This window comes from Mustela nigripes, chromosome 9 (assembly GCF_022355385.1).
Source record: "Mustela nigripes isolate SB6536 chromosome 9, MUSNIG.SB6536, whole genome shotgun sequence".
NCBI lineage: Eukaryota > Metazoa > Chordata > Mammalia > Carnivora > Mustelidae > Mustela > Mustela nigripes.
This window is the reverse complement of record NC_081565.1, coordinates 76,097,506-76,120,257: the sequence shown is the minus strand read 5'-3', so window position 1 is coordinate 76,120,257 and position 22,752 is coordinate 76,097,506. Positions and strand designations below refer to the sequence as shown.

Below are 22,752 nucleotides of genomic sequence, written 5' to 3'. Positions count from 1 at the left end.
TCGATCTTTCCATTTCTTCTTTGAAATTGATAACCTATCAGTCTCAAAGAGCAGATCACACAGATCAGATATGAAAGACCTTTTATTTGAAAGGTTTTGAGGGTGTCCTTCCCCAAAATGATAGAAGTTGGGGTTAGTTAATAGAGAGGTCCACTCCTTTGTGGTCCTCACCACAGACTCTCTTTTTCTAAACTGTGAAATACATCATATGTATAAAACACAAAGGAATGATAGTCAGATGCCCAGCACCTAGTTTTATATATAGACTATTACTTGGGCCAGAACATGACCAGGTCCTTTCGTACTTCTCCTACTGGTGGCTTTCTCCCTTTCCTCCACTCTAGGTAATTGCTGTTTTGAATTAACCATCCCTTTGCGTTACTTTGTAATTTTCACATTTGTGTTTGTGCTCCTAAATAGCACTTTTGGTGTTGCTGGGTTTGTTTTTTAACACTTCATGGAGCCCTAATTGACATAAAATAAAATGCATGTTTTTAAAGTGTGTACTTTGCTGAATTTTGACATATGTATGTTCCTGTGAAACCATAGCCACAATGAAGAAAATACACATCTCCATCACCCCCAGAAGTTTCCATTTGCCCTTTTGTGATTCCTTTCTCCTCCCCTGGTTCCTTCCAGGGGAATGTAACCACAGCTTTACTTTCTGTCATTATAGATTAATTTGCATTTTCTAAAATTTTATATAAATAGACTCACAGTGTATAGTGTTCTTATTTGATTCTTCAGCACAGTTATTTTGAGATTCATTCATGTTATCACATTTTCATTCCTTTTTATTTCTCAGTACTTCTGAGAGTGGCTGTATCCCAATTTGTTTCTCCATTCACCTGTTCATGGACATGTAGGTTGCTTCCCGTTTGGGGCTATACAGATCAAGCTGCTTAGAACATTTGTGTGTAAGGCTTCTTATGGACATAAGATTTTTGTCTTGGGTACATACCTAGGAGTAGAATGGCTGGACCATGTGGTAGGTGTCTTTAACTTTCTAGCAAATTGCCGATTGTGGTTATACCATTTTACTTTCCCATCAGCAGTGTATGAGAGCTCCATTTCCTGCACGTGCTCTCCAACAGTTGGTATGGTCAGACTTTATTTTTAGTCCTCATGTATCTCATTATGGTTTTAATGTACATTTCCCTAATGACTAATGTTGTTGACTAATGATAGTTTATTTGCTATCTGTATCTCTCTTTTATTTTAAAACAATTTATTTGTGAGAGAAGATGAGAGAGAGAGAGATCATGAGAAGGGAGAAGGGTAGAAGGAGCAGACTCCCTACTGAGCAGGGAGCCTGCTGTGGGACTTGATCCCAGGACCCTGGGGTCATGACCCGAGCTGAAGGCAGGTGCTTAACCAACTGAGCCACCTGGCCACCCTATCTGTACCTCTTCTTTGTAACATGTTCAAATCTTTTGTCTACTTAAAATATTGAGTTCTTTCTTTCCTATTTTCCCTATTTTATGTTTTTGTGCATGTAATTTTCATTCACTTATGTTGACTATGATATTCCATCATATGAATCTACTCTACTGATAAACATTTGAGGGTTGGTTTTTTTTGTTTTTTGTTTTTTGTGTTTTGTCTTTCAGATTTTTTTTCAGATTTTTGAATCATGTGTAGTGAGCATACTTGATGATTTTTTTTTAATATTTTATTTATTTATTTGACAGAGAGATCACAAGTAGGCACACAGGCAGTCAGAAAGAGAGAGAGGAAGAAGCAGGCTCCCTGCTGAGCAGAGAGCCCGATGCGGAACTCAATCCCAGGACCCTGAGATCATGACCTGAGCCGAAGGCAGCCCTTGATGGTTTTTTTTTAATTGAAGTCTAATTGACATGATATATCCTATATTCAGGTATACATTATAGTGATTTGATATTTTTATACATAATGAAATGATTCCCACGATAAGTGTGCTTACCATCTGTCACCATACAAAGTCATTTACAAAATTATTGACTATTCCCTGTGCTGAACAGTGCATTTTCTGATTCCTAGTTTGACCTATAGATTATTTGTGTTACCTTTGCAAGTATCAGAGGTTTTCCTAGATATTTTTCTTTTTGATTGCTAGTTTAATTCCTTTCTCATTTATTCATTATCTGTGTGATTTTCATCCTTTTAAATTTATTGAGATTTATTTTATGATCCAGCCTACAAGTTATCGTGGTATATGTAACATGTTCTTGGAAAGAACATAATATCCTGCATGTATTTGGCGTAGTATTTTATCAATGTCACTTAGGTCAAGGTGGTTGGTAGTTTTTCTCAGATATTATATGTCTTTATAGATTTGGGGCTTCTTGTTTGGAGGGGGATTTTTTTAATCTAAATGTTTCATGAATTGCTAAGAAATAGGTGTTAAAATATCCAACTAGGACAGTAGATTTTTCTGTTTCTCTTTTTAGTTCTCAGATTTCATCTTTGTATTTTGAAACTCCATTATTAGGCACACATATATTATGTGTGTGATGTATTAACCCTTTGTTCTTATGAAATATCCCTTTTTATCTCTGGTAATGCTCTTAAATTTTGAAGTCGTCTTTGATAGCACTTCCAGCCCTCTTATGCTTACCATTTGCACAGTACATCTTTTTTTTTTTTTCCCCATCCATTTACTTTTAGTTTATCTGTCTCCTTATATTTAATGTTTCTCTTGGAAACTACATATATAGTTGGATTTTGCTTTTCTGACATGTCAGTTTCTGTATTTTATTTTTTTAAAGATTTTATTTATTTATTTGACAGAGAGAGAGATCACAAGTAGACAGAGAGGCAGGCAGAGAGAGGAGGAAGCAGGCTCCCTGCCGAGCAGAGAGCCCGATTCGGGGCTCAATCCCAGGACCCTGAGATCATGACCTGAGCCGAAGGCAGAGGCTTAACCCACTGAGCCACCCAGGTGCCCCCGTTTCTATATTTTAATTGGAATGTTTAGTGCCTTAACAGTTGATAGATATTATTGAGATGACTGGATTTAGGTCTAGTCTTCTACTATTTATTTTCTGTCTGTTCCTTTTCTTTTTTGACTTCGTACCCCCTTTCTAGACCTCTTTTGGATTAATTCAGAATTGCTTTGAATTTAATTTTAATTTAATCCATTAAATTAAATACCTGTTTGTATGAAATTTTCAGTGATTGCTCCAAGGATTGCAATACACATCTTTTTTTTTTTTTTTTTTAGATTTTTATTTATTTATTTACTTGACAGAGAGAGAGAGAGAGGGATCACAAGTAGGCTGAGAGGCAGGCAGAGAGAGGGGCAGGGAAGCAGGCTCCCCTGCCGAGCAGGGAGCCGGATGTGAGGCTTGATCCCAGGACTCCGAGATCATGACCTGAGCCAAAGGCAGAGGCCTAACCACTGAGCCGCCCAGGTGCCCCTGCAATACACATCTTTAACTTTCCACAGCTGACTTCAAGTTAACACTGTGCCACTTCATGTAAAGCAGAAACCTTGCGGCCCCTCACTCCCACCCTCACCCCCCATCCGGGGGCACTTTTATATGGACCCAACGGGATTTTCTTCCTGTCCGATAATTTTGTCTAAGCAACTCTCTGATTTCTTTCCCCAGCACTTCTTATGGATAATGACTCAGAACTCATCCTTACTAAAAGCAAAGCAACAAAGAAGGAAACTTTTCACGTCTTCGTGGTAAAGAAGGGATGCGCACTCACTAACGTTCTGCTTATCTTGAAATTTGCCTGTTTCAGACTGATTAAAGCCCTACAGCATTTAGGGTGGGGAAGTGGTTTAAAAACTTTTTTTTAGCAACTATGTACTTGCCAGACGTTTTCCATATCTCATTTAATCCTCGGAACTCCATGGCAGGTATTACTGCAATTTTTTTTAAAAAAGATTTTATTTATTTATTTGACAGAGATCACAAGTAGGCAGAGAGGCAGGCGGGGGGATGGGGAGCAGGCTCCCCGCTGAGCAGAGAGCCTGATGTGGGGCTCAATCCCAGGACCCTGGGATCATGACCCCAGCCGAAGGCAGAGGCTTTAACCCACTGAGCCACCCAGGTGCCCCATATTACTGCAAATTTAATAGATAAACCTCACCCCAGAGCACGAGACCCTTTCCAACTTCTCAATGAATCCAGCCCTGACCACCCTATTTAAATTTTCAACTCACTCAGCACTTCCCAGGACTCTTGAGATTCACGTTGCCTGATTTATTTGTTTGTTACTTTGTTTGTTTGTTTGCCTATAGCACATATCACCTTCCAATCTATTACAGGACTCAACTTACTTATTATTCTTACTGTGCCCTTCTCTAGGAAGTAAGCTCCTTTAGGGTAGGGTTCTTCATTTTTTTTTTTTCTTTCTTCACTTGTAATATACTCGAGCACCTAGAACAGTGCCTGACATATATCAGGTGCTCGGTACCTGTTTGTTGAATGAATGACTGTTTGTTGTTTTCGCTTGGATGTTTCACAGGCATCTCCTCGTCCAATCTTGTGTCCCCGCCATATCCCGTCATTTATCCAACCAGGTACTCATATCAGAAGTATAACTGGACCATGGAAAATTCTAGAGTTAACACAGTAAACAAACAAAAATCCATTTCGTGACTCCCCAAGTGAAGCTTATATTGAGGGAGATAGACAGGAAACAAGTACATCTGTCAGGTGCTGAAGAAGAACAGAGTAAGGATGGGTGAGGTTACCTTAGGTGGTCAAGAAGGGTTTTTCTCGGATAAGGAGACTTTTGAGCAGGGACCTGAGGAAAATCAGGGGTGAGTTGAGCATTTATGGTGACTGATTGTAGGTGGAGATAATGAGTGCAGATGTGCTAAAGTAAGAGCACATCTGGCTTGAGCTTGGGACAGCAGAAAAGCCAGTGTGGCCTTTTTTCCCATAGTGTTTTGGCTAGTTTCTATTGCTGTGATTTGAAGTTCACAAACCTTTTCTTTTCTCACACCTTTTCTGCTGTTAATCTCATAGGCTGTATTTTTTATCCCAGACAATGTGCTTACTATCTCCAGAAGTTCAGTGTAAGTCTTCTGTGCATCTCTGTGTAGCTTTCTGAACATACGGAACAGTTATACTCATGTTTTAATGTCCTTCTCTCCTAATTCTAACATCTTTATTGGTTCTGGGTTGGTTCCCATTGATTAATCTCTAAGGATGTTTTGTTCTGTGTCTGCATACATGGCAGTTTTTTATTGGAGACCAGGTATTCCAGGTTTACTTTGTTGGTCCTTCTTGGTCTGGCCTTGGGAGATCACTTCACACACATGCCTTCATCAGTACTCTGTAAATCCGTGTTCGGAGTTGGGAGGGGGCTCTGCTCTGATCTCCAGAGTGCTCTCTGTGTCGAATTCCCTCCTCTCAGGTTCTCTGTCCTGCAGACTCTAGCTGCCTTGGTTTCCCCGGTCCCCAGACGGTCAACAACACATCACATCCTCAGTTCAGGCATACTGCCAGGCTTGGCAGGAAATGCCTTTTACTTTGACTTCAAGGTTACATTGTTGTATAACTTTTAACTTTGAGATATGACTGCTTCCTTGTCTGTTGTAGGAAATTGTATTTATTCATTATATATAAGTATATTATATGCTGTGTATTAATATGTATAATATACAAAAGCAAATTCATCAACCTTGTAATGTTCAGACCATTGACTATGACATACCTGACTTATTCTGTAAGAACTCAACCAGTATAAAGAAAATTGTGGGGGCGCCTGGGTGGCTCAGTGGGTTAAAGCCTCTGCCTTCAGCTCAGGTCATGATCCCAGGGTCCTGGGATTGAGCCCCACATCAGGATCTCTGCTTAGCAGGGAGCTTGTTTGCTCCTCTCTCTCTGCCTGCCTCTCTGCCTGCTTGTGATCTGTCAAATAAATAAAATCTTAAAAAAAAAAAATTGTGTAAATTTCCTTGCAGACTGGAAAAATACCAGTTTTCCTCTTTGTACTAATTAAGGTACAAGTAAATGGTGATTATAGCAGGAACACTTGAAATATGTAATACAGATTCTTGATCATATCTGCATGTGTATTTGATAAGTTCTTTTCTGCTTTTAGGTCTCAGCTCAAATAATCATTTCTTTAGGAAAGTCTTCTCTTAAGTCAGCATCTCCCTACTGCTCAGAGTACCCTGTACGTGTCCCTTATGACCGTGACCTCAGTTCTTACAATTAGTTAATTACTTGTTTTCATTGTTGTTTTGTAATTACTTGTTTGACACCTTTCCTCTGCTATGTAAGCTCTGGTGGGAAAAACAATAATTTCTGACCTTTGATCAAGCCTTATTCCTGACACAATGCAGATTCTCAGTGTTTGTGGGGTGAAGGAAAAAGTGAAGACCACACAGTAATTGTTGAAGCTGGGATACTGACCAGGTCTGTGTTCCTGCACTTGGTTTCTTCCTTCCCAGGTGTCTGTGATAGTGAAGAGCAAAACAAACAAACAAAAAAACCAAAGATTTTAATGTAGTTTTCAACATCAGCTTGGCCACCATTAAAATATTTAATAATGGGTTGTGTTAGTGAAGATATTGAGAAACAGATACTTTGTTTTAAATGTAACCTTTTAAGAGAGCCATCTGACAAATCTATGAAAATTTTAAAATGCACTGCTCACCCTCAGGAATTTACACCAGAAGTATGAATGTGTCCGCTGAGAATGGACACAAAGCAGTATGTACTGGGACTACTCATTGTAATATAAAGCTGAATAGCAAAAGGTTGAAAACAATCTAAATGTTACTTGTTAGCATTGTGTGTCTGTGTGTATGTATTATACAAACAGACATGCAGATTTTATTAAAGGAATTTACGTGTATGGATATAGAACAATTGGTAAACCGTATTTAGTCAAAAAAGTAAGGTCTGCATGTATATACACATATTTACATGTACATTTTTTTGGTATTGCATTGTCTGGGTTGCAAATATCTTTACTATAGGCCAACACTTAGTCTCTGCCTTCTGTTATCTTCTGTTGGGAGCAATTTCCCTTGTTTTTTTTGCATTTCAGCGTATTTTGCAAGCGGAGGTACTGGCTAACTTTATTCTAGATTATCTTTTCAAGGATATATGTACAGTGAATATGCTTGGAAGACAGAGACTGTCTCCTGGAACAAAGGGTAGGTTTATTTACCATCTAGCATAGTATCTTCTCCTAGTGCAAAGTCAGTCACACTTACTGCTTGCCCATCGTGAGAGAATCAGATTTCCAAAGCTCAAGATCTTTCTGTAATACAACCCAATGCTTGTGCCAAGTGTCACCTAGCACTGTCTTGTGTCATTCTGTGAGATTTGGGTCTCAGGGTACTGGGCAAAATTAATACTTGGGCTAATGCTATTGCTGTGAGTTATCAATTCTCCTTTGACTTTGATGTAGGAGTTTGTGTCAAAAGTGGCTGTTTTATAAGCTAAGAAATCTGCAGAAATTTTTCCATTTTGGCAGTTGTGGATTAGCAACTCAGATTGGAATATTTGGGAGTCTCTTACACAGAGGATGTTGGCACTTCTCTAAGATTTTTTTTCATGGCCTTCCATTGCTCAAGACAAAGACTTGGGGTAAAGCAGAGACTGGAAGGGACAGACATTGTTTCTTTTTAGGGAGCAGTGGAACCAAACCCCCTCTGCCTTAGGGAGGAGGTAGGAAAACCTCTTATCCCCAGGACAATAGTAAGGATCCTTAGAGGAAAAATAAAGGAAATTCTTGCTCAAAACCAACTACAAATACATGGGGAAGAGGATGGGAATGCTGAGAAAACCCCACTTATGAGGCCTATGTGATAGAGGCTGCCTAAGACTGGGGCTACACTAAGACAACAAGAATTCCCATTTTCACACCATGAACCTAGCACAGACTCACAAGGAATGGTAGTCTACCCCTGGGGTGGAGGTAGGAGCACGTAGCAAGAATTCCTCTGTGGCACAGGCATGCAGACACAGCTGAATGCTGGAGAGGGTGCAACAACACTGGGAAAAACCATCTGACATCCTGTCCTCTACTCTAAGCACAAGGGAAAAACAAGTTATTGCCAGCAGAGGTTGAAGCCAGTGATGCACTGCTTGCTGATAAAATGCAAACCCAACTCAACTTCTTGCAAGATTGACTCAGCCTACCATACCAGCCTATCAGGCACATATTTATACCTGGCCATAAATACTGTTTATGTCAGCTTGTTTTTTGTTGCTTTTCTACACAACAAATCGAATTCAATACCGGAACACTCAGGAAAAAAGCAACAGGAGGAAACAAACAAAACGTGAAGAAATGAAGCAATTAATAGAACTAGACTCAGAGCTAAGCAGGATATTGGGGTTATAAGTCTTTATCAATCAAGCTCCTGTAACATATTAAAGGATATAGTGGAAATGGTGAACAACATGCATTGACACACAGGGAATGTCAGCAGAGAGTTGGAAATTATAAATTATTGGGGGCACCTGGGGAGCTCAGTGGGTTGGGCCTCTGCCTTCGGCTCAGGTTGTGGTCTCAGGGTCCTGGGATGGAGCCCTGCATCAAGCTCTCTGCTTGGCAGGGAGCATGCTTCCCCTCTCTCTCTGCCTGCCTCTCTGCCTACTTATGATCTCTTTTTATGTCAAATAAATAAAATCTTTTTAAAAAATTATAAATTATTTATATAATCTTAATTATATAATTATAAGTTTAAGTGGAAATGCTTGAAGTAAAAAGCCTAACAGATAAAAATTCTTAACAGGCTCATTATTAGAATGGAACATTCAAGGAAAGATTCAAGGAACGTGAAGATAAGGAAACATAAAGAGGAAACATAAAGAAGAAAATAAAAAGTATAAACTAAATAAAAATAAAAAACAAACACCTCAACAGAGCATCCAGGAATTGTGGGACAAGAACAAGACATCTAATGTACATCCAACAGAAGTCCCAGAAAAGGGAGTAGGGCAGAAGGAATAATTGAAGAGATAAGATTTTTCAGAAATAGTAACATCGACCACACAGGTATAACAGGGTAAATTGCAAAAGCAAACCAAAACACACATGCATAGACAATCCAACTGCTGAAAACTGAAAGCAGCCAGTTTAAAGAGAAACCCACTCAGAGAGACAAAAATAAGAATGACAGCAGCATACTCATCTCAACAATGGTGGTCTATAAAGAATAAAGGTCAACCCAGAATTCTGTATTCAGCAAATCTTTTACAAAATAAAACTTGAGATAAAGGATTTTTCAGACAAAATCTAAGAGAATGCATTGCCAGCAGACCTGCAATGAGAAATGTTAAGGGAAATTTTTCAGGTGCAAGTATGTCTAACAAATGGAAACTTGGATGCACACGAGGAAGTGAAGAGTGTTTTGTCACAAATTACCCCCAAACTCTGTGGCTTACAATAAACCTGACCCATTTTCTCCACCCGTGGGTCAGGAATTCAACATCAACTTAGCTGGGTCATTTAGGGTTGCTGACCAGAGTTGCTCACCTGGTTGCAGTCAAGATGTTGGTTGGGGCTTCATCCGAAGTCTTGACTGGAGCTGGGGGACCCACTTTCAAGCTCATTCTACACATGCAACTGTTTGGAGAAGGCCTTCTTTCTTCACCACGTGGAACTCTCCATGGGGTTATTTGAAATGTCCTCATGACATTGTCTCCCTTAATGCCAAGTGATCCAACTGAAGAATGGAAGTCCTTCATGACTTGCAAAAATTTTTACATTCTTGGCAGTTGTGGGTTACCATTCTCAGTTTGGAAAAGTCTCAGACACAGGGGATGTTTTCACTCACAAGATTTGGTTTTTCTCATGGCCTTCCATTGGGTGATCAAGAGAAAGACTTGGAGCAGGTCAGGAGGCCAGGCCTCCTGGCTTACGATATGATATCCAGGATAGCTGCTGCGGGGGGCTCATGTAAGTCACACGTTTCTACCTCTGTCTCTTCATTAGAAGTGAGACACTGCAGCCCACACTTCAGGAGGGAGAGGAATGAGGCTATACCGAAGGGAGAAGTTATCAAGGGAATCTGTAGAGGGGCACCTGGGTGGCTCAATGGGTTAAAGCCTTTGCCTTCGGCTCGGGTCATGATCTCAGGGTCCTGGGATCAAGTACCGCATCGCATCAGGCTGTCTGCTCAGTGGGGAGCCTGCTTCCCTCTCTCTCTCTCTCTCTCTGCCTACTTGTGATCTCGGTCTCTGTCAAATAAATAAAATCTTAAAAAAGAGAGAGAGAGAATCTGTAGAGAGATCTTTAAAGCAGCACACACCAGAAACTATAAAAATGAAGATGAGTAAAAAATATATTTCTGTTTTTATTGCTACAAAAGAATTCAGTTAAAGCATAAATAGTAACCATGTATTCTGGGGTTTATTATGCACATTAAAGTAAAATGTGTGACAACAGCATGAATGCTGGAAGAAAGGAATTGGAAGTATATTGTAGGAGTGGTAATACAACTATATATTCAGTGGTATAATACTTTGAAGGTGGACTGTGAATAACAATGTATATTTTCCTAAGGAAAGCACTGAAACTTCTTTTTGTAAAGAGCTGTAACTCATAAGCCAGTAGTGGAGATGAAATCAACAAAATAAGCCCAGGAATAAATGAGAAAGGAGAAAAAAAGAGGAAATGGAACAAGTAGAAAACTAGCAAAATGGTAGATTTAAATTCACCCATGTCAATAATTACTTTAAAGTGTAAACGGTTTAAATACCCAATTACAAGACAACAAAACATAAAGACAATCAGAATGAATAAAAAGGCAAGACCTAGGTACATACTATCAATAAGAAACCCAATTTAGAAATAAATCGGAAAGTTGAAAAGTAGGATTTTTTGATAAGAGCTTGCAAAAACTGGCATGCTTCAAGGTCTATAGTTCAGTAACAGAATCACACCAATGTCCATGGCATGGTTTTGATTACTGTCTTATAGTTACGTGAAATGTTACTTTGGGGTGAAAGCTGGAGGGGACACAGGAACCCTCTACTTTTGTGTAACTTCTCCTGTCTTCTGGCAGCATGCATGAAACGAATAGGCTAAGTCACTCACTCGTCAAAAGGGTTAAGACCAAGCCCCAGACTCCACAGTTTTGCTGACAAGTCTGGGATGCTGACAGACTTGGCATTCCAGATTCGGAAGGACAAGGTCCTACAGGCCAGTTCAGGAATATGAGAAATCCTAGGATACGGCAGCAGATGCTCTTACCTACATGGTTAATATGGCCTAAAGTAATGAGGCCCTTGTGTTCTGTAGTGATGAACAGCTACAGGTGGGTTGGAGATAAGTCACCCAAATGACACCCACATTTGCTCACTCTTCCCCGCAGGAAGAGATAGGGATATTATCACCATAGAGCAGCAAGCCCTGTGGCCCCAGCCAGAGGCAATAAGGCTGCGTCTGCTGACAGAGTCCTCAACTGAGATTAAAGTCAGCAATGAGCAATCTGCTATTCAATACAGAGGACCTGAAAACAGCCGTTTGGTTGAACTGAATGTAGGTGGCCCCTCGAAGGTGAGGAAGAAGGCTTGCCTATCAGTGCAAAGTCTTGCCACAGCCAAACGTGGCTGGCAGTGAAGCTGGGGCTCTGGGTGCCGGGATGGCCAAAGCTAGAAGACTGGACTGGACAGCACAGTGGCATGTGCTCGAGCACCAAGTAAAGGGCCCTAGGAGCTGGGCATGCATTGGATGCTGGAAGCACACGGGGGAGGAAGCAGCAGTCTGCTCGGACATTAACTCTGGAGTCAGGTCAATGGAGAAAATCAGGCTTCCCTCCCACCATTTCCTCCCACTGTCTCCGTGGACTTGCCTCCCAGCTGGAGGCAACTTGGTCTCCTGGCTGCTGTGCTGTAGCCCGTAATGCACGTGTTAAACTTCTTGGTTCTGTGATCCTATAGGGGAAAAAGACACTTGAATTGAACTGATAGTATGGACAGGGCTTGTGATGGGAAGGAAGGTGTGAAAAATTGTTAGCGGCTCATCTGAGCCAGGGAGAGCTGGTGGCTAAGCAGGTGAATACAAGAAGCCAAGACGAAACTCACAGTCAAACCACAGGGAGCTTCTGCTCCATTTTCATCCCGGGACAGCACACCAGTCAGGGTTCAGCGGGGTCTGCACAGACATAGTAGTAGTTTCATTGCTAAAGGAAGTCCAGACAGGCTCCTGCAAGCTTGCAGACCTGGAGGGTGTGGTGGAAGAGGAGGAGGACCTAGGAGTGGGTCAAGTACTGAATGGGAGTATAGAGATGTGGTTTCCAAGTCTTCCCCTTGCCCTCCTCCTATTAGCAGGTGTCAGCAGAGGCCCCCCGAGGAAGGCTCATCCCAAAGCTGCTGACAGGCACTGGGCCAGGGCTGCCGCTGTGCATAGGAGCCTGCATTTTTGACTGCAAGTCCCACTAGAGACTGCAGCGCAGCAAGTCTGGTCCAGCGAGGCCAGCTTTGTTCCATGAACCTGCCAGGTTAAGCCTTTGTAATGACCTATGTTCAGGCCTAAAAAAAAGGAAAAAAGAAAAATCGCAGTTGTTTTTCCTAAGTAGTCAGACACCTCAAAAATAACCTCTCACTGAGGCCCTTTGGGCCAATTCAGTACCTGTATCATGGATCTGATGTATTATTTGCCTGCACATTTCCTTCCACTTAAGGGTCACGGTCAAGGGCTGTTTCTTCCTGGGTGGTCCAGCAGAAATTATACTGAACTCCAGAAGAGAGAACCCACAGCTTCAAAGACTTACTGGCTGCCTAAATTCTCACAGGCATAGCCAAGTACTACAACAGAATCAAATGCCAATCACCAAAGACACCTTTGTACAAAAGAAGGAAGTTATTAATCTGCTCCTAAGCTTTTGAGACTGAATGATGCCTCGTTGGGTTTGACATTCTCATTTGGAGGTGAGCCAGTTTGGACCTGATGACTACCAAGGTGAAAAGGACCCAACAAGCCTTCCAAGTCAAAACAAATAGCATATTCAAGGGTGTAGCTGGCCATGAGAATAGGGCAATGGTGCTTTGAGAAAAGAGCAGCTATTCCTTTGGAGGTAAACTTAATGCCCCACTCTGACACCTAAGGCAAAGTCGTTGGTTCAATGGGCCTCTTGACTCACAGACATTAGCTGAACTCCTGGGCCTAGATCCCTGGTTGGCTACGTTGAAACCTAGCAGGGTCCAATGGGCTGTAGTCACTCAGGCATCAGTCACTCAGGCAGCCGGGTAAATCCAGAAGCAGGCCCTTGTTATCAGTAGCTAGAACTCAAAGCAGTGCTCTGAGACTGTCCAGCCCTCCCACTGATGGAGCTCGACACAGGTTTATGAACTTTTGGATGGTTGCCAATGACTTGTCTGGTATACCAGCTGAAAACCTAGACTGGCAGATTAAAGATACCTCTCGAGGGGCACCTGGGTGGCTCAGCGGGTTAAGCCACTGCCTTCAGCTCAGGTCATGATCTCAGGGCTCCTGCCCTGAGGGAGCCTGCTTCCTCCTCTCTCTCTCTGCCTGCCTCTCTGCCTACTTGTGATCTCTCTCTGGCAAATAAATAAATAAAATCTATAAAAAAAAAAAAAGATACCTCTCTTTGGACATTACACTTAAATAAATTGTTCAACTTCTGTAAGTTAAAAAAATGAATATTAAAATTATATACTTTTTCCTGTCATACTGCCAAAAATGACAAGTTTAGCAAAACCTAGTACTGGCCAGAAAATGGATGCAAAGCTATTCCAAAACACTATTGGTGGCATGGAAAATGTTCACCATTTTGAAAGGCAAGTTGACTGAAAATGCACATGATTTTGGCTGGATGGATGATTCTGCTTCTGTGTATCCAAGAGAAATAATCCAACTCTCTAAGAGGCAGGTACTAGCATGTTTCTACAAGTGAGATTAACCCTCCATTAAGTTTTGCCTATGCCTTCTCTCCCGTTACCTACCATTTTAATTTCTTTACAATTCCCAGCAAACTTTAATATTCAAGAATCGATACATACATACCTGTCATCTTTGAATCCCCCCAGGATTCCACTGAATTTTTTTTTTCACCGTAACATTAATGTCTTGGGACTTATCTTCATCTTTTTCTATCACTATACAGCAGTCAACACAGAGTGAAATTACATTGTCTATCTACCAGGTGCTTTCACATAGGATACCACACACAGCAGCACATGACCGCCTTAAACCCTCTGAAGTAAGTGGTATCAATCCTCTTACAGATGAGGCAACACACTTAGAGCATCTTGCCTGAGATGGCAAACAACAGTTCAGGGGAACAAACCCAGAGTAAGCACCAAGTCCATCGGTTCTGCTACTAATGGCTGGTCCTGGAACTCTCTTGTACTGGTGTCCTTTAGAATTATTTTCTGTTATTTAACAAAACCAAAGACCAAGATTAAATAGTATTAAGGCCTAACATACTCAAAGACCAAGTACTCTTATTATTGACTTTCTAGAAGCATATAAGAATAAGCTCATCTAAGGATTAAGAATTCAAATTCCCACATCTACAGTTACTACTGACTTAGATGGAAACAACCAAGCAAATACTGTTTTGTAGCAATTGGCAGACTTTAATATTCAAGAAAAATTAAGTCCATCATACACATTAAAAATATAGGAAATTTCATGCAGACATGAAGCTTCCAATTCAGCCTTTGTGGCAACTTTTAGAATGAGAATTACATATAAATACAGTACATTTTACAGTTCCCAAACTTCATAATTTTATACTGTGATTTATACAGCTTCTCTTTATATTTTACATTTCCCATCTTGCTCACTTGATTAAAATACCCTAACCTGCACCGCTTCAGAATATGGAAAAAAGGGGGGGAAGCAAGCACAATGACCTATCTCCTCCTGCTTTATGAAAATGAAAACATTTGTATATCGAGCTAATATAAGGAATTAGAACAAAAAATTTTAAGGCTTACATACTTTAGTAGCTAGGACTACACATAACAAATAGAAAATTAAATCCTCCAGTGACATTTCTATTATTAACTGATACCACAATTTTCAAGTTTTGAATATATTAACTACAAAAGCAATGAGAAAAAAAGTGATGCAGATTTATGTAGAATATTTGAAAAACAGTAGTCATGATAGGAGAAGTTAAAAACAAATGAAATAACTGATTTCAGAATTAACGAAAAGCTAAGCTGTAATTTAGAAATGTAAGTAATATTATTAAAGAGTAAAACCTGATAGCCAAAATTTTAAGTAATAAAGCCGAGTCCTTGCTACCAATATATTTTTGCCTCTATGAGAAAAAACAAGATCATTTGTTCTGATACAAGTAAAAAAGTGAATACCAGTCAGTGAATAAAAAGCTTTTCTATATTACTCAAAAACAGCCTGCATTCCTTTCATTTCAGTGGATTTTTTAAATACTTAGGATCCTTTTAAACTTTTCTTTTTTTCTGAAACAAACAAAAACAAATTTGGATTTTCCCCCCTACCAATTAATTGAAAATTCATTCACATGGTAGTTAATGAAAATTCTAATAACTGAACGTCTGCCAAGTATTGGGGGTAGAGGGAGACACAAAAAAGAGAAATAGTTTTGGGGATTTTTTTTTTAAACTCAAGAGGCTAAAGCCTCCAGAATTTAGCAAGTCAAATAAACTTCACAGAGCCCTTTACTGCATAACAGGAGCAAAGGCCACAAGAACTCCCTCACTGGCCACGGAAAAGCTCCTACTAATAAGATGCCAAATTGCGTGGACTCTCCCAACTTAACAAAAAAGGCCTAAAGATTCACGAGTAAGTTTTCCTATTAGAACATGACATTAATCCTACAGCACATTATTGAGATTAAGTCTATCTAATTCAAATTGCCACAGAGGTCATTTAATGCCATCATAAACACCTGTGAAAATATCCAACAAGAGTACTTCCTTTTCCCAAGAAAAGGTTACAAATCAGTCATCTCTGCTTTCCAAGCTACTAGAAACAAAATAATAAACATAAAAAATATATATAAAGGAAAACTCCCTCCAATAGAAAAGATCTGCTAGAGGTAGAAATATAAAGCAGCATATACTGTTTCAACTCCAGCTATCAGGGAACAAAAGTGGTGTTGATCTAAAATTACATGAATGGCTGCTGCTTACAATACTGAAGACACAGACCACGGGCAGTAAGTTATCCCTGAATTTCATATTCAGAATTTCCCCACGGTAATACCATCATGACAGTTTATTGGGAAAAAAAAAAAAAAAGTGCTTGCTTTTGTGATCCAGGTAATTTAAAGAAAAGACATTATTGTAAACATTCACTGACAAACTGTATTCACTTCTAGTTTAAAATCATACATTTCAAATGGGAGATTTTATTATTTCCCCATTTTCTGAGCAGTACCTTGAATAAAGGCTTGTGCCTCACGAAAGTATGTTCAGATCTCATACATTTCAGAGTGATTCATGATGAGTATGCTTTCAAATAATGTTCAGGTTAGTATGCCCCAAAGACTCTCAGTTACTTGAATGCTTAAATGCATTTTACTGGCCTGTGATCTTATTAAATTCAGCATTTCATAAAAATGAAATGGTTGATGCTTCTCTAAATTCAGCTGAGCTAGAAAAAAAATAATTTGAGTGATTAAAAGGACACACACACATTTCATGAATGGATTGCTTAGGTCCAAAGCAAACGGAAGTCCCAATTCCAGATGCTGAATGTGACAGAGGATCCTCAGACTCTTCTAAAAATAATATGTGCAATGCACACAAAACAAAGATTTGGGGGGACTTCGATACTAGTAGTCATTAATATGGCAGACTTGCAACAGACAGCTTCATGAAGACCACTGGAGATAAAGTTTTCTCTACTGAAAGAATTCTGGGCTTCAGGGAAAATGTATACTTGAAGACATTTCCTCCATTTTTACTTCTGTAGTACAAATATGCATGGCATAGTATATTTCTGAAAAAGCAATAGACGTATTAAGAAAATAGACGCTATTTCTAAATTTTGTTAGGAATAAGAAGGCACCACTGATTTGAGGTTGTGTCCTGTCATTGGGAGAGTTGATTTTGAGTTGTTTATTTCAGGATTTGCTCTTATCAAACTCTTTTCCTGCTGATACCACTTGAGAACGTTACTGCGGTTTACGGACCACAAACAAGACACATTCATAGTAGTATTTCATCATGGAGAGATCATTCACAGTATATGTTGACAAGACAGATTCTTTTTCCACCTGGAATGCAAACGATAATCCTAATGATGACGATGACCATGAGGATAATACAAACAGTACTTGTGACAGGTACCACTGCAAACGTACTCTATTGACTTCTCACATACACATACCCCCTTAAGACTGGCATATTATTAGCAATCGCACTTTACAAAGAACAGATTGCTCATGGTCACACCAGTAATAAGACTGGAGCTCTCCATGACTCTGTTACATTGCTTCTCTTCATTTTTAAGAACAAATCTGTTGTTTATTTTTTTAATGAATGAAATGCTTTTAAATAAACATACAACTAAAACACAAATCCAAGTGTCATAAAACCTTCTAATCGCATGATTAAAAAGACCGAACACTACAGAAGTACACACAGTGAACGCTGTCACTGCCCTCCCCACTCCGTCTGCTCCTCCAGATGCTCCTGGGTTTGGTATCTGCCCGGCTACCAGGGCCGACACTGTTGAGAACGGGAAGCTGCCATGTACTGAGAGCTGACTGATGACATCAGGGATTAGTTTTCCATTTACCCACACACTATGCCAAAGCCTAATAATTCTAAAAGCCAACTATTATTTTCACTTTGTGGATGAGAGAACAATTAAGAAGCCAAGTCAGGAACTGTCATGATATTCCCATTCCTAAGCGCGTAGGAAGCGAAACGCCGTCCACCCTTACCTCCACCTGGAATCCATACTGCAGAACCACATTTTTTATATCTTCATAGCTCAATTCTATGGAAAGTTCATTTGCCAAATTTTCAAAGTGGTAAAGTAGGGGACCTATGGTTTAAAGATATTATGAATGAATTACTTAAATATAAACAGGCACTAGTTGCTGTGGTAGAATGCCAAAATGAATTATAAGATGGGCAGTAGGTGAAACGAACAAAAAGGAGAACAGAACCTTTACATCTGCCAAGGGCATGTGTCCAAACCCCTGAAACTTTGGCCCATTTGAGTGCTGGGCCCACACTAGTGAGGAGGGAGTCCCTGTGGCATACCAGGGCTGCACTGTGATTCTCCACATAGGAGCCTTACACCTGTAACTCCGAGGTCACTGAGGGAGCACCTGGATCAGAGTCCCTAAATTCCGAAAGTATACTGTAATTGTAATTCCTTAAGTAAATGCACAACTGCAGCTGCAGACTGCGTATCATGTGAAAACAGAAGGGTCCTCAAGCCAGCCTAGGTCTAAGAGAGTGCGTGCACGTGGTGGGAAGTTATAGGCAAGGTTTCCTGGAAGGAAGATGTGACACCAGATCTGGCTCTTTAAGTGCACGACTCACATCTCAGCTCTAACACTCACTGATCGTGGGCCTGTGGACCCGTCCCCAGCTCCGCAACACCCAGTACCCTTGGCACAGAGAAGGCGTTCGGTCAGTGACAGCAACCACAGCTTTTTAAAATGACATTCCCCCTTTACTATTTTCTCATTCCATGTATCCAAGAACTATGACCCGACTCCAACCAGAGTCTCCAGGCTTTCAATCTCTCACGTTCTGCCCAGTCCGTCGTCAGCCTCGTCCAGGCCACACTATCATTCAATAGTTACTTTAGGACTAACCTAAACAATCTTCTCTTTTCCTTTCATTGGCATAACTGTAAGTCCAGTGCCCATCTCAAGTCCCCTTCCCCTCATACAATGTGCTAATCACAGGATTTAAGAGTAACAACAGGACAGTTTCTCCTAAAAGGCTCATCACTCTGTGGAACATACTTACTAAGTGTTAAAACGTTTTTCTTCCTCTCCTCTTTTCTTACCCTACATAAACCACTAGGAAAAATGACTATGAATATATATGTTAGTACTCTTTTCAGAAGAAAACAATGGTTCACCATCAAACTATTCTGTCAAGCTTAACTTCCTGTTAGTTTTATTAGGACTAGCAAAAATGACAGCAGCTACCATTTACTGAGCACTGCTGTGTCCTAGACCATCCCGATGCCTTTGAAGCCCTCTTATAAACACGAAGAGCCTCAGAGCAGTCCGTCCGGCTCTAAAGTGTGTCATGTTCCTGCTCCATTATTTTAAGAGCCTCCAGCATTACTGTCTTCTTAGATCTAAACACCCCAGGGATTTTTTACATACTCAGGTCATATTGTACCTCTCTTCATGTTGTGTTCCACCCAGAGAGCTCCAACTCCCCAATGCAAGCTTTAGTCATGCTTCCAAACCTTGCTGAAAGCAAGTTTTAATATAATCCATCTAAGTTTCCAGCTCTACTGCTCACTCTCTTAATATAGCCTACTTTAAAATTCATGTAATGTAGTATGGCTTTGCTCACTGATTATTTTTCATGTAATCCACACTTTTTAACTAGATTACAAGTTACATGAATAAAGGCACACGTCTTCAGTTTCTTGTGAGTCCACCACAATGCCCAGCAGAGTAGTGAATGTACAGTTACACAGCTCTAATTTTACCACCCAAAGAGAACCATTATAGTTGACTATTTTTTACAGTCTATTACAGATGGTACTTGGACAAACATCTTTGTGCGTATTTCAGCCTTCTACAAGTACAATCAACCTAATGTTTCTACGTACTATTCTCTATTAAAAAGAACCAGGGATCCTTTGTAGGGGGATAGGGTGGCTACTCTCGGGGCCCGGAAGAGAGAATACAAGAAGAGCCTGGAACAGTGGTGATGTCAGAAAGGAGGCGATGTCAAATGGACACAGGGGAAGGGGGCCCTACATGCCAAATCTGGGACAAGTTAACTTAAACCATTTATATCCCTAAGGTTCTAAAAATTCCAGTTAAGAGACAGAGACTGTTAGATTGGATAACAAAATGTAACTATGCTGTTCCTAAGATACATCTAAAACAAAGAGAAAGGGTTTAAAACACAGAAAAATATACAGTACACATTCACTAGAAGAAAGCTTGTAATAGCTACCTTGAAATGCCTACTTAAAGAAATATGGCTTGCAATTGTTCAAAACAAAAGAGCGGGCACTCAAACCTCAGCAAAAAATTGTACAGGCTGGGCAAGGAGCTGTTGCGGGGGCAGGTCGGGGCGGGGGCAGGGGGAGGGTGGTTACTGCCTGCTCATTTCCCAAAGCTGACTTAACCAATATCCTTCTTTTATGTCCTACATCTCATCCTTACTCTCTACTAGGTCATGCCTTCATAAATTTTATTCTTTCCCATTCATTTTTTCCAGTGAATTAAACTTCTGGTCTTTGCCTCAGCATGGACTGGAACTTGGTTCCCTAGTGATAGCAGTCCACAGGCCCCCATACGTAGATCTTCAACTTCTCTTTTTCCCCATAGAGTCACTCATATTCCAGGATTATTCCAGATTCTCCATATAGCCGGTCATTTTCCAGGCTTACTACAGGTCAACTGGTTCACATTCGGTGTTTTGCAAAACTTATCCAGCTACCCCACCTGAAAAAAGGTTACATCTTGTTGTCTCCTGATGACCTTCTTGCCATTCTCTGTCATTGTTTTAGACCCTTTTTCTATATTTACAACCACTGCAACAAGGTCTCAGTGTGTAAAGGAGATAATGTGTCAGTTATCTACCTTTTACAGGAAACCTCTCATGTTTTAAAAAACATTCAGCTTTATGATGCTTTGGTACTTGCAAGATGATAGAAAATATACACACTGGTTTCTGGCAAAAAGCTCCCGAAACCCTTGTAATTTCCTAAGTGATAAGAACACTAGGAGCATCTTTTGTTCAAATATTGGGCCTGGAACTCTGGTCCCTGACACAGAGCTCCTGAAACTCATAATTCGTGGGTGACAGAAGCATCTTTGGTTCTAATGAGACAACTCTCAGTGAGGGCTGGTCACCCAAAACACCAACCCATGATTAGAAGGTTGGATTTTCAGCCCTGCCCCACTAATGACTTGAGAAGGGAGAAGGCCTTAAAAATGGAATGGCTGATCAAGCCTCCATTAAATCCCAAGAGCACAGAGTCCAGAGAGCTACTGGGAGGAACATTTGCAGGTGCTGGGAGAGTGGCAACCCCGGGACAGAGCATGGAAGCCCCACACCCCTTCCCAGATACTCTGCCCTACGCTCCTCTTCCATCTGGATGTTCCTCTGGATCCTTCACATCCTTTAATAAAATGGTCAACCTACATGTTTCGCTAAGTTCCGTGAGCCACTCTAGCAATCACACCTAAAGAGGGGCTCACTGGAACCTCCAATCTGCAGCCCATAGATCTACAGTTGGTCGGAAGCACAAGTGACAGTTTTGGACTAGGGGCTGAAGTTGTGGGAAATGGGGGAGAGGGTCCTGTGAGACTGACCCCTTCCCCTGTGGTATCTCACACTATCTCCAGGCAGACTGTATCAGGAGTTAAAGTGGGGGGCACCCAGCTGGTGTCACAGAGAACTCCTGTGGCGGGAAAACTTATATTTGGTAACCAGACATGTCAGAGTATGAGTGCTTTACTATATGAGGAATAAAGGAGACACCCGAGGAAGAAATACACAGTAGGGAAGAACTGGGTTTTTTCCCTTTCATAGGAAGGAAAAGACTACGAGTCTTTCTTTTTAGTACTTTAACCTGTTTATTCTTCCAGACGAAATTAGATTTCGTCTGCTAATTGCCTGCCCTCCCCTGCTGGGCTACAAATACACCAGCTCACACATATGCACTCCCACACACAGTTTTCACCATAAATTACACATACGTCTTTAAGGATCACCATGAAAAACTGAGGAACAGGATGCACAGGCACACTTCTACATTTTGCTAATAACAGACTTTCCCAAAGGACACATACAAACAGTTTCCTTAAAAAGCTCACTCTCACTAGCTATCCCTAACCTGAGGAATATTAGAGTACTTCAGATCCCCTTAAAGAGATTAAAAAAAAAAAGATTTATTTATTCATTTATTTGACAGACAGATCACAAGTAGGCAGAGAGGCAGGCAGAGAAGAGGAGGAAGCAGGCTCCCCGCTGAGCAGAGAGCCCGATGCAGGGCTCAATCCCAGGACCCTGGAATCATGACCCGAGCTGAAGGTAGAGACTTTAACCCAGTGAGCCACCCAGGTGCCCCTTAAAGAAATTTTTAAAATTACCACTTGTGATTTCATAGAACATAGACAACATCTTCACTGTAATTTAACTTCCAGTGTAGCTTCTTAGTATTCCACTATGGCTGACAGGGGCCGTTCTCATTTTCTATGAATGCGTTGACAATCTGGTCTTACATCACCACAGTTAGGGTGAAACTGTCCCCAGGGGTTGATGCACTCTCAGCTTACAGATAAAATTATTTTTTCAGGCCCACAGGACTGACGCCCAAACCATGGGAATGTTATGAATTTACTGACAGAAATGCCACTCTGTCCTGTCTCCCGGCAGCCAGCCTTCTGTGGCATCTTCACACTACGTCTCCTCCGCTTTCCAGCTTTGAAACAAGACACTCACACACACACCAGTCACTGAGGAGCCGCCGGGTGTCGGGCTCTGCGGGAGGCAAAGAGCCAGCGCCAGCTTCCGGCCCTCACGGAGCTCACGACTAGCAGAGGAAACAAAACGAATTGGGGGCCACACCGTGTTGTGTTAAATGCTCACGGACTGTGCGAGAACGGAAACGAGCAATACAACAAACGTGTCCTCCAGCGTGCAAGGATCAGCTCGG

The 22,752-nt window shown here is 40.9% G+C and overlaps 1 protein-coding gene across 1 annotated transcript in view; it reads right to left on the bottom strand.

The window, feature by feature from the left end:
• Window positions 1-14,484: 14,484 nt before the first annotated feature.
• The window catches only part of CARNMT1 (carnosine N-methyltransferase 1), a 40,526-nt gene continuing 32,258 nt past the window's right edge, over window positions 14,485-22,752 (bottom strand). The window contains exons 7-8 of the mRNA XM_059411847.1: window positions 17,816-17,919; window positions 14,485-17,143 (exon numbers count right to left, since the gene is read on the bottom strand). Coding sequence (XP_059267830.1) covers window positions 17,042-17,143; window positions 17,816-17,919 — 206 coding nt within the window. The 3' untranslated portion in view covers window positions 14,485-17,041. The remainder of the gene's footprint in view (window positions 17,144-17,815; window positions 17,920-22,752) is intronic.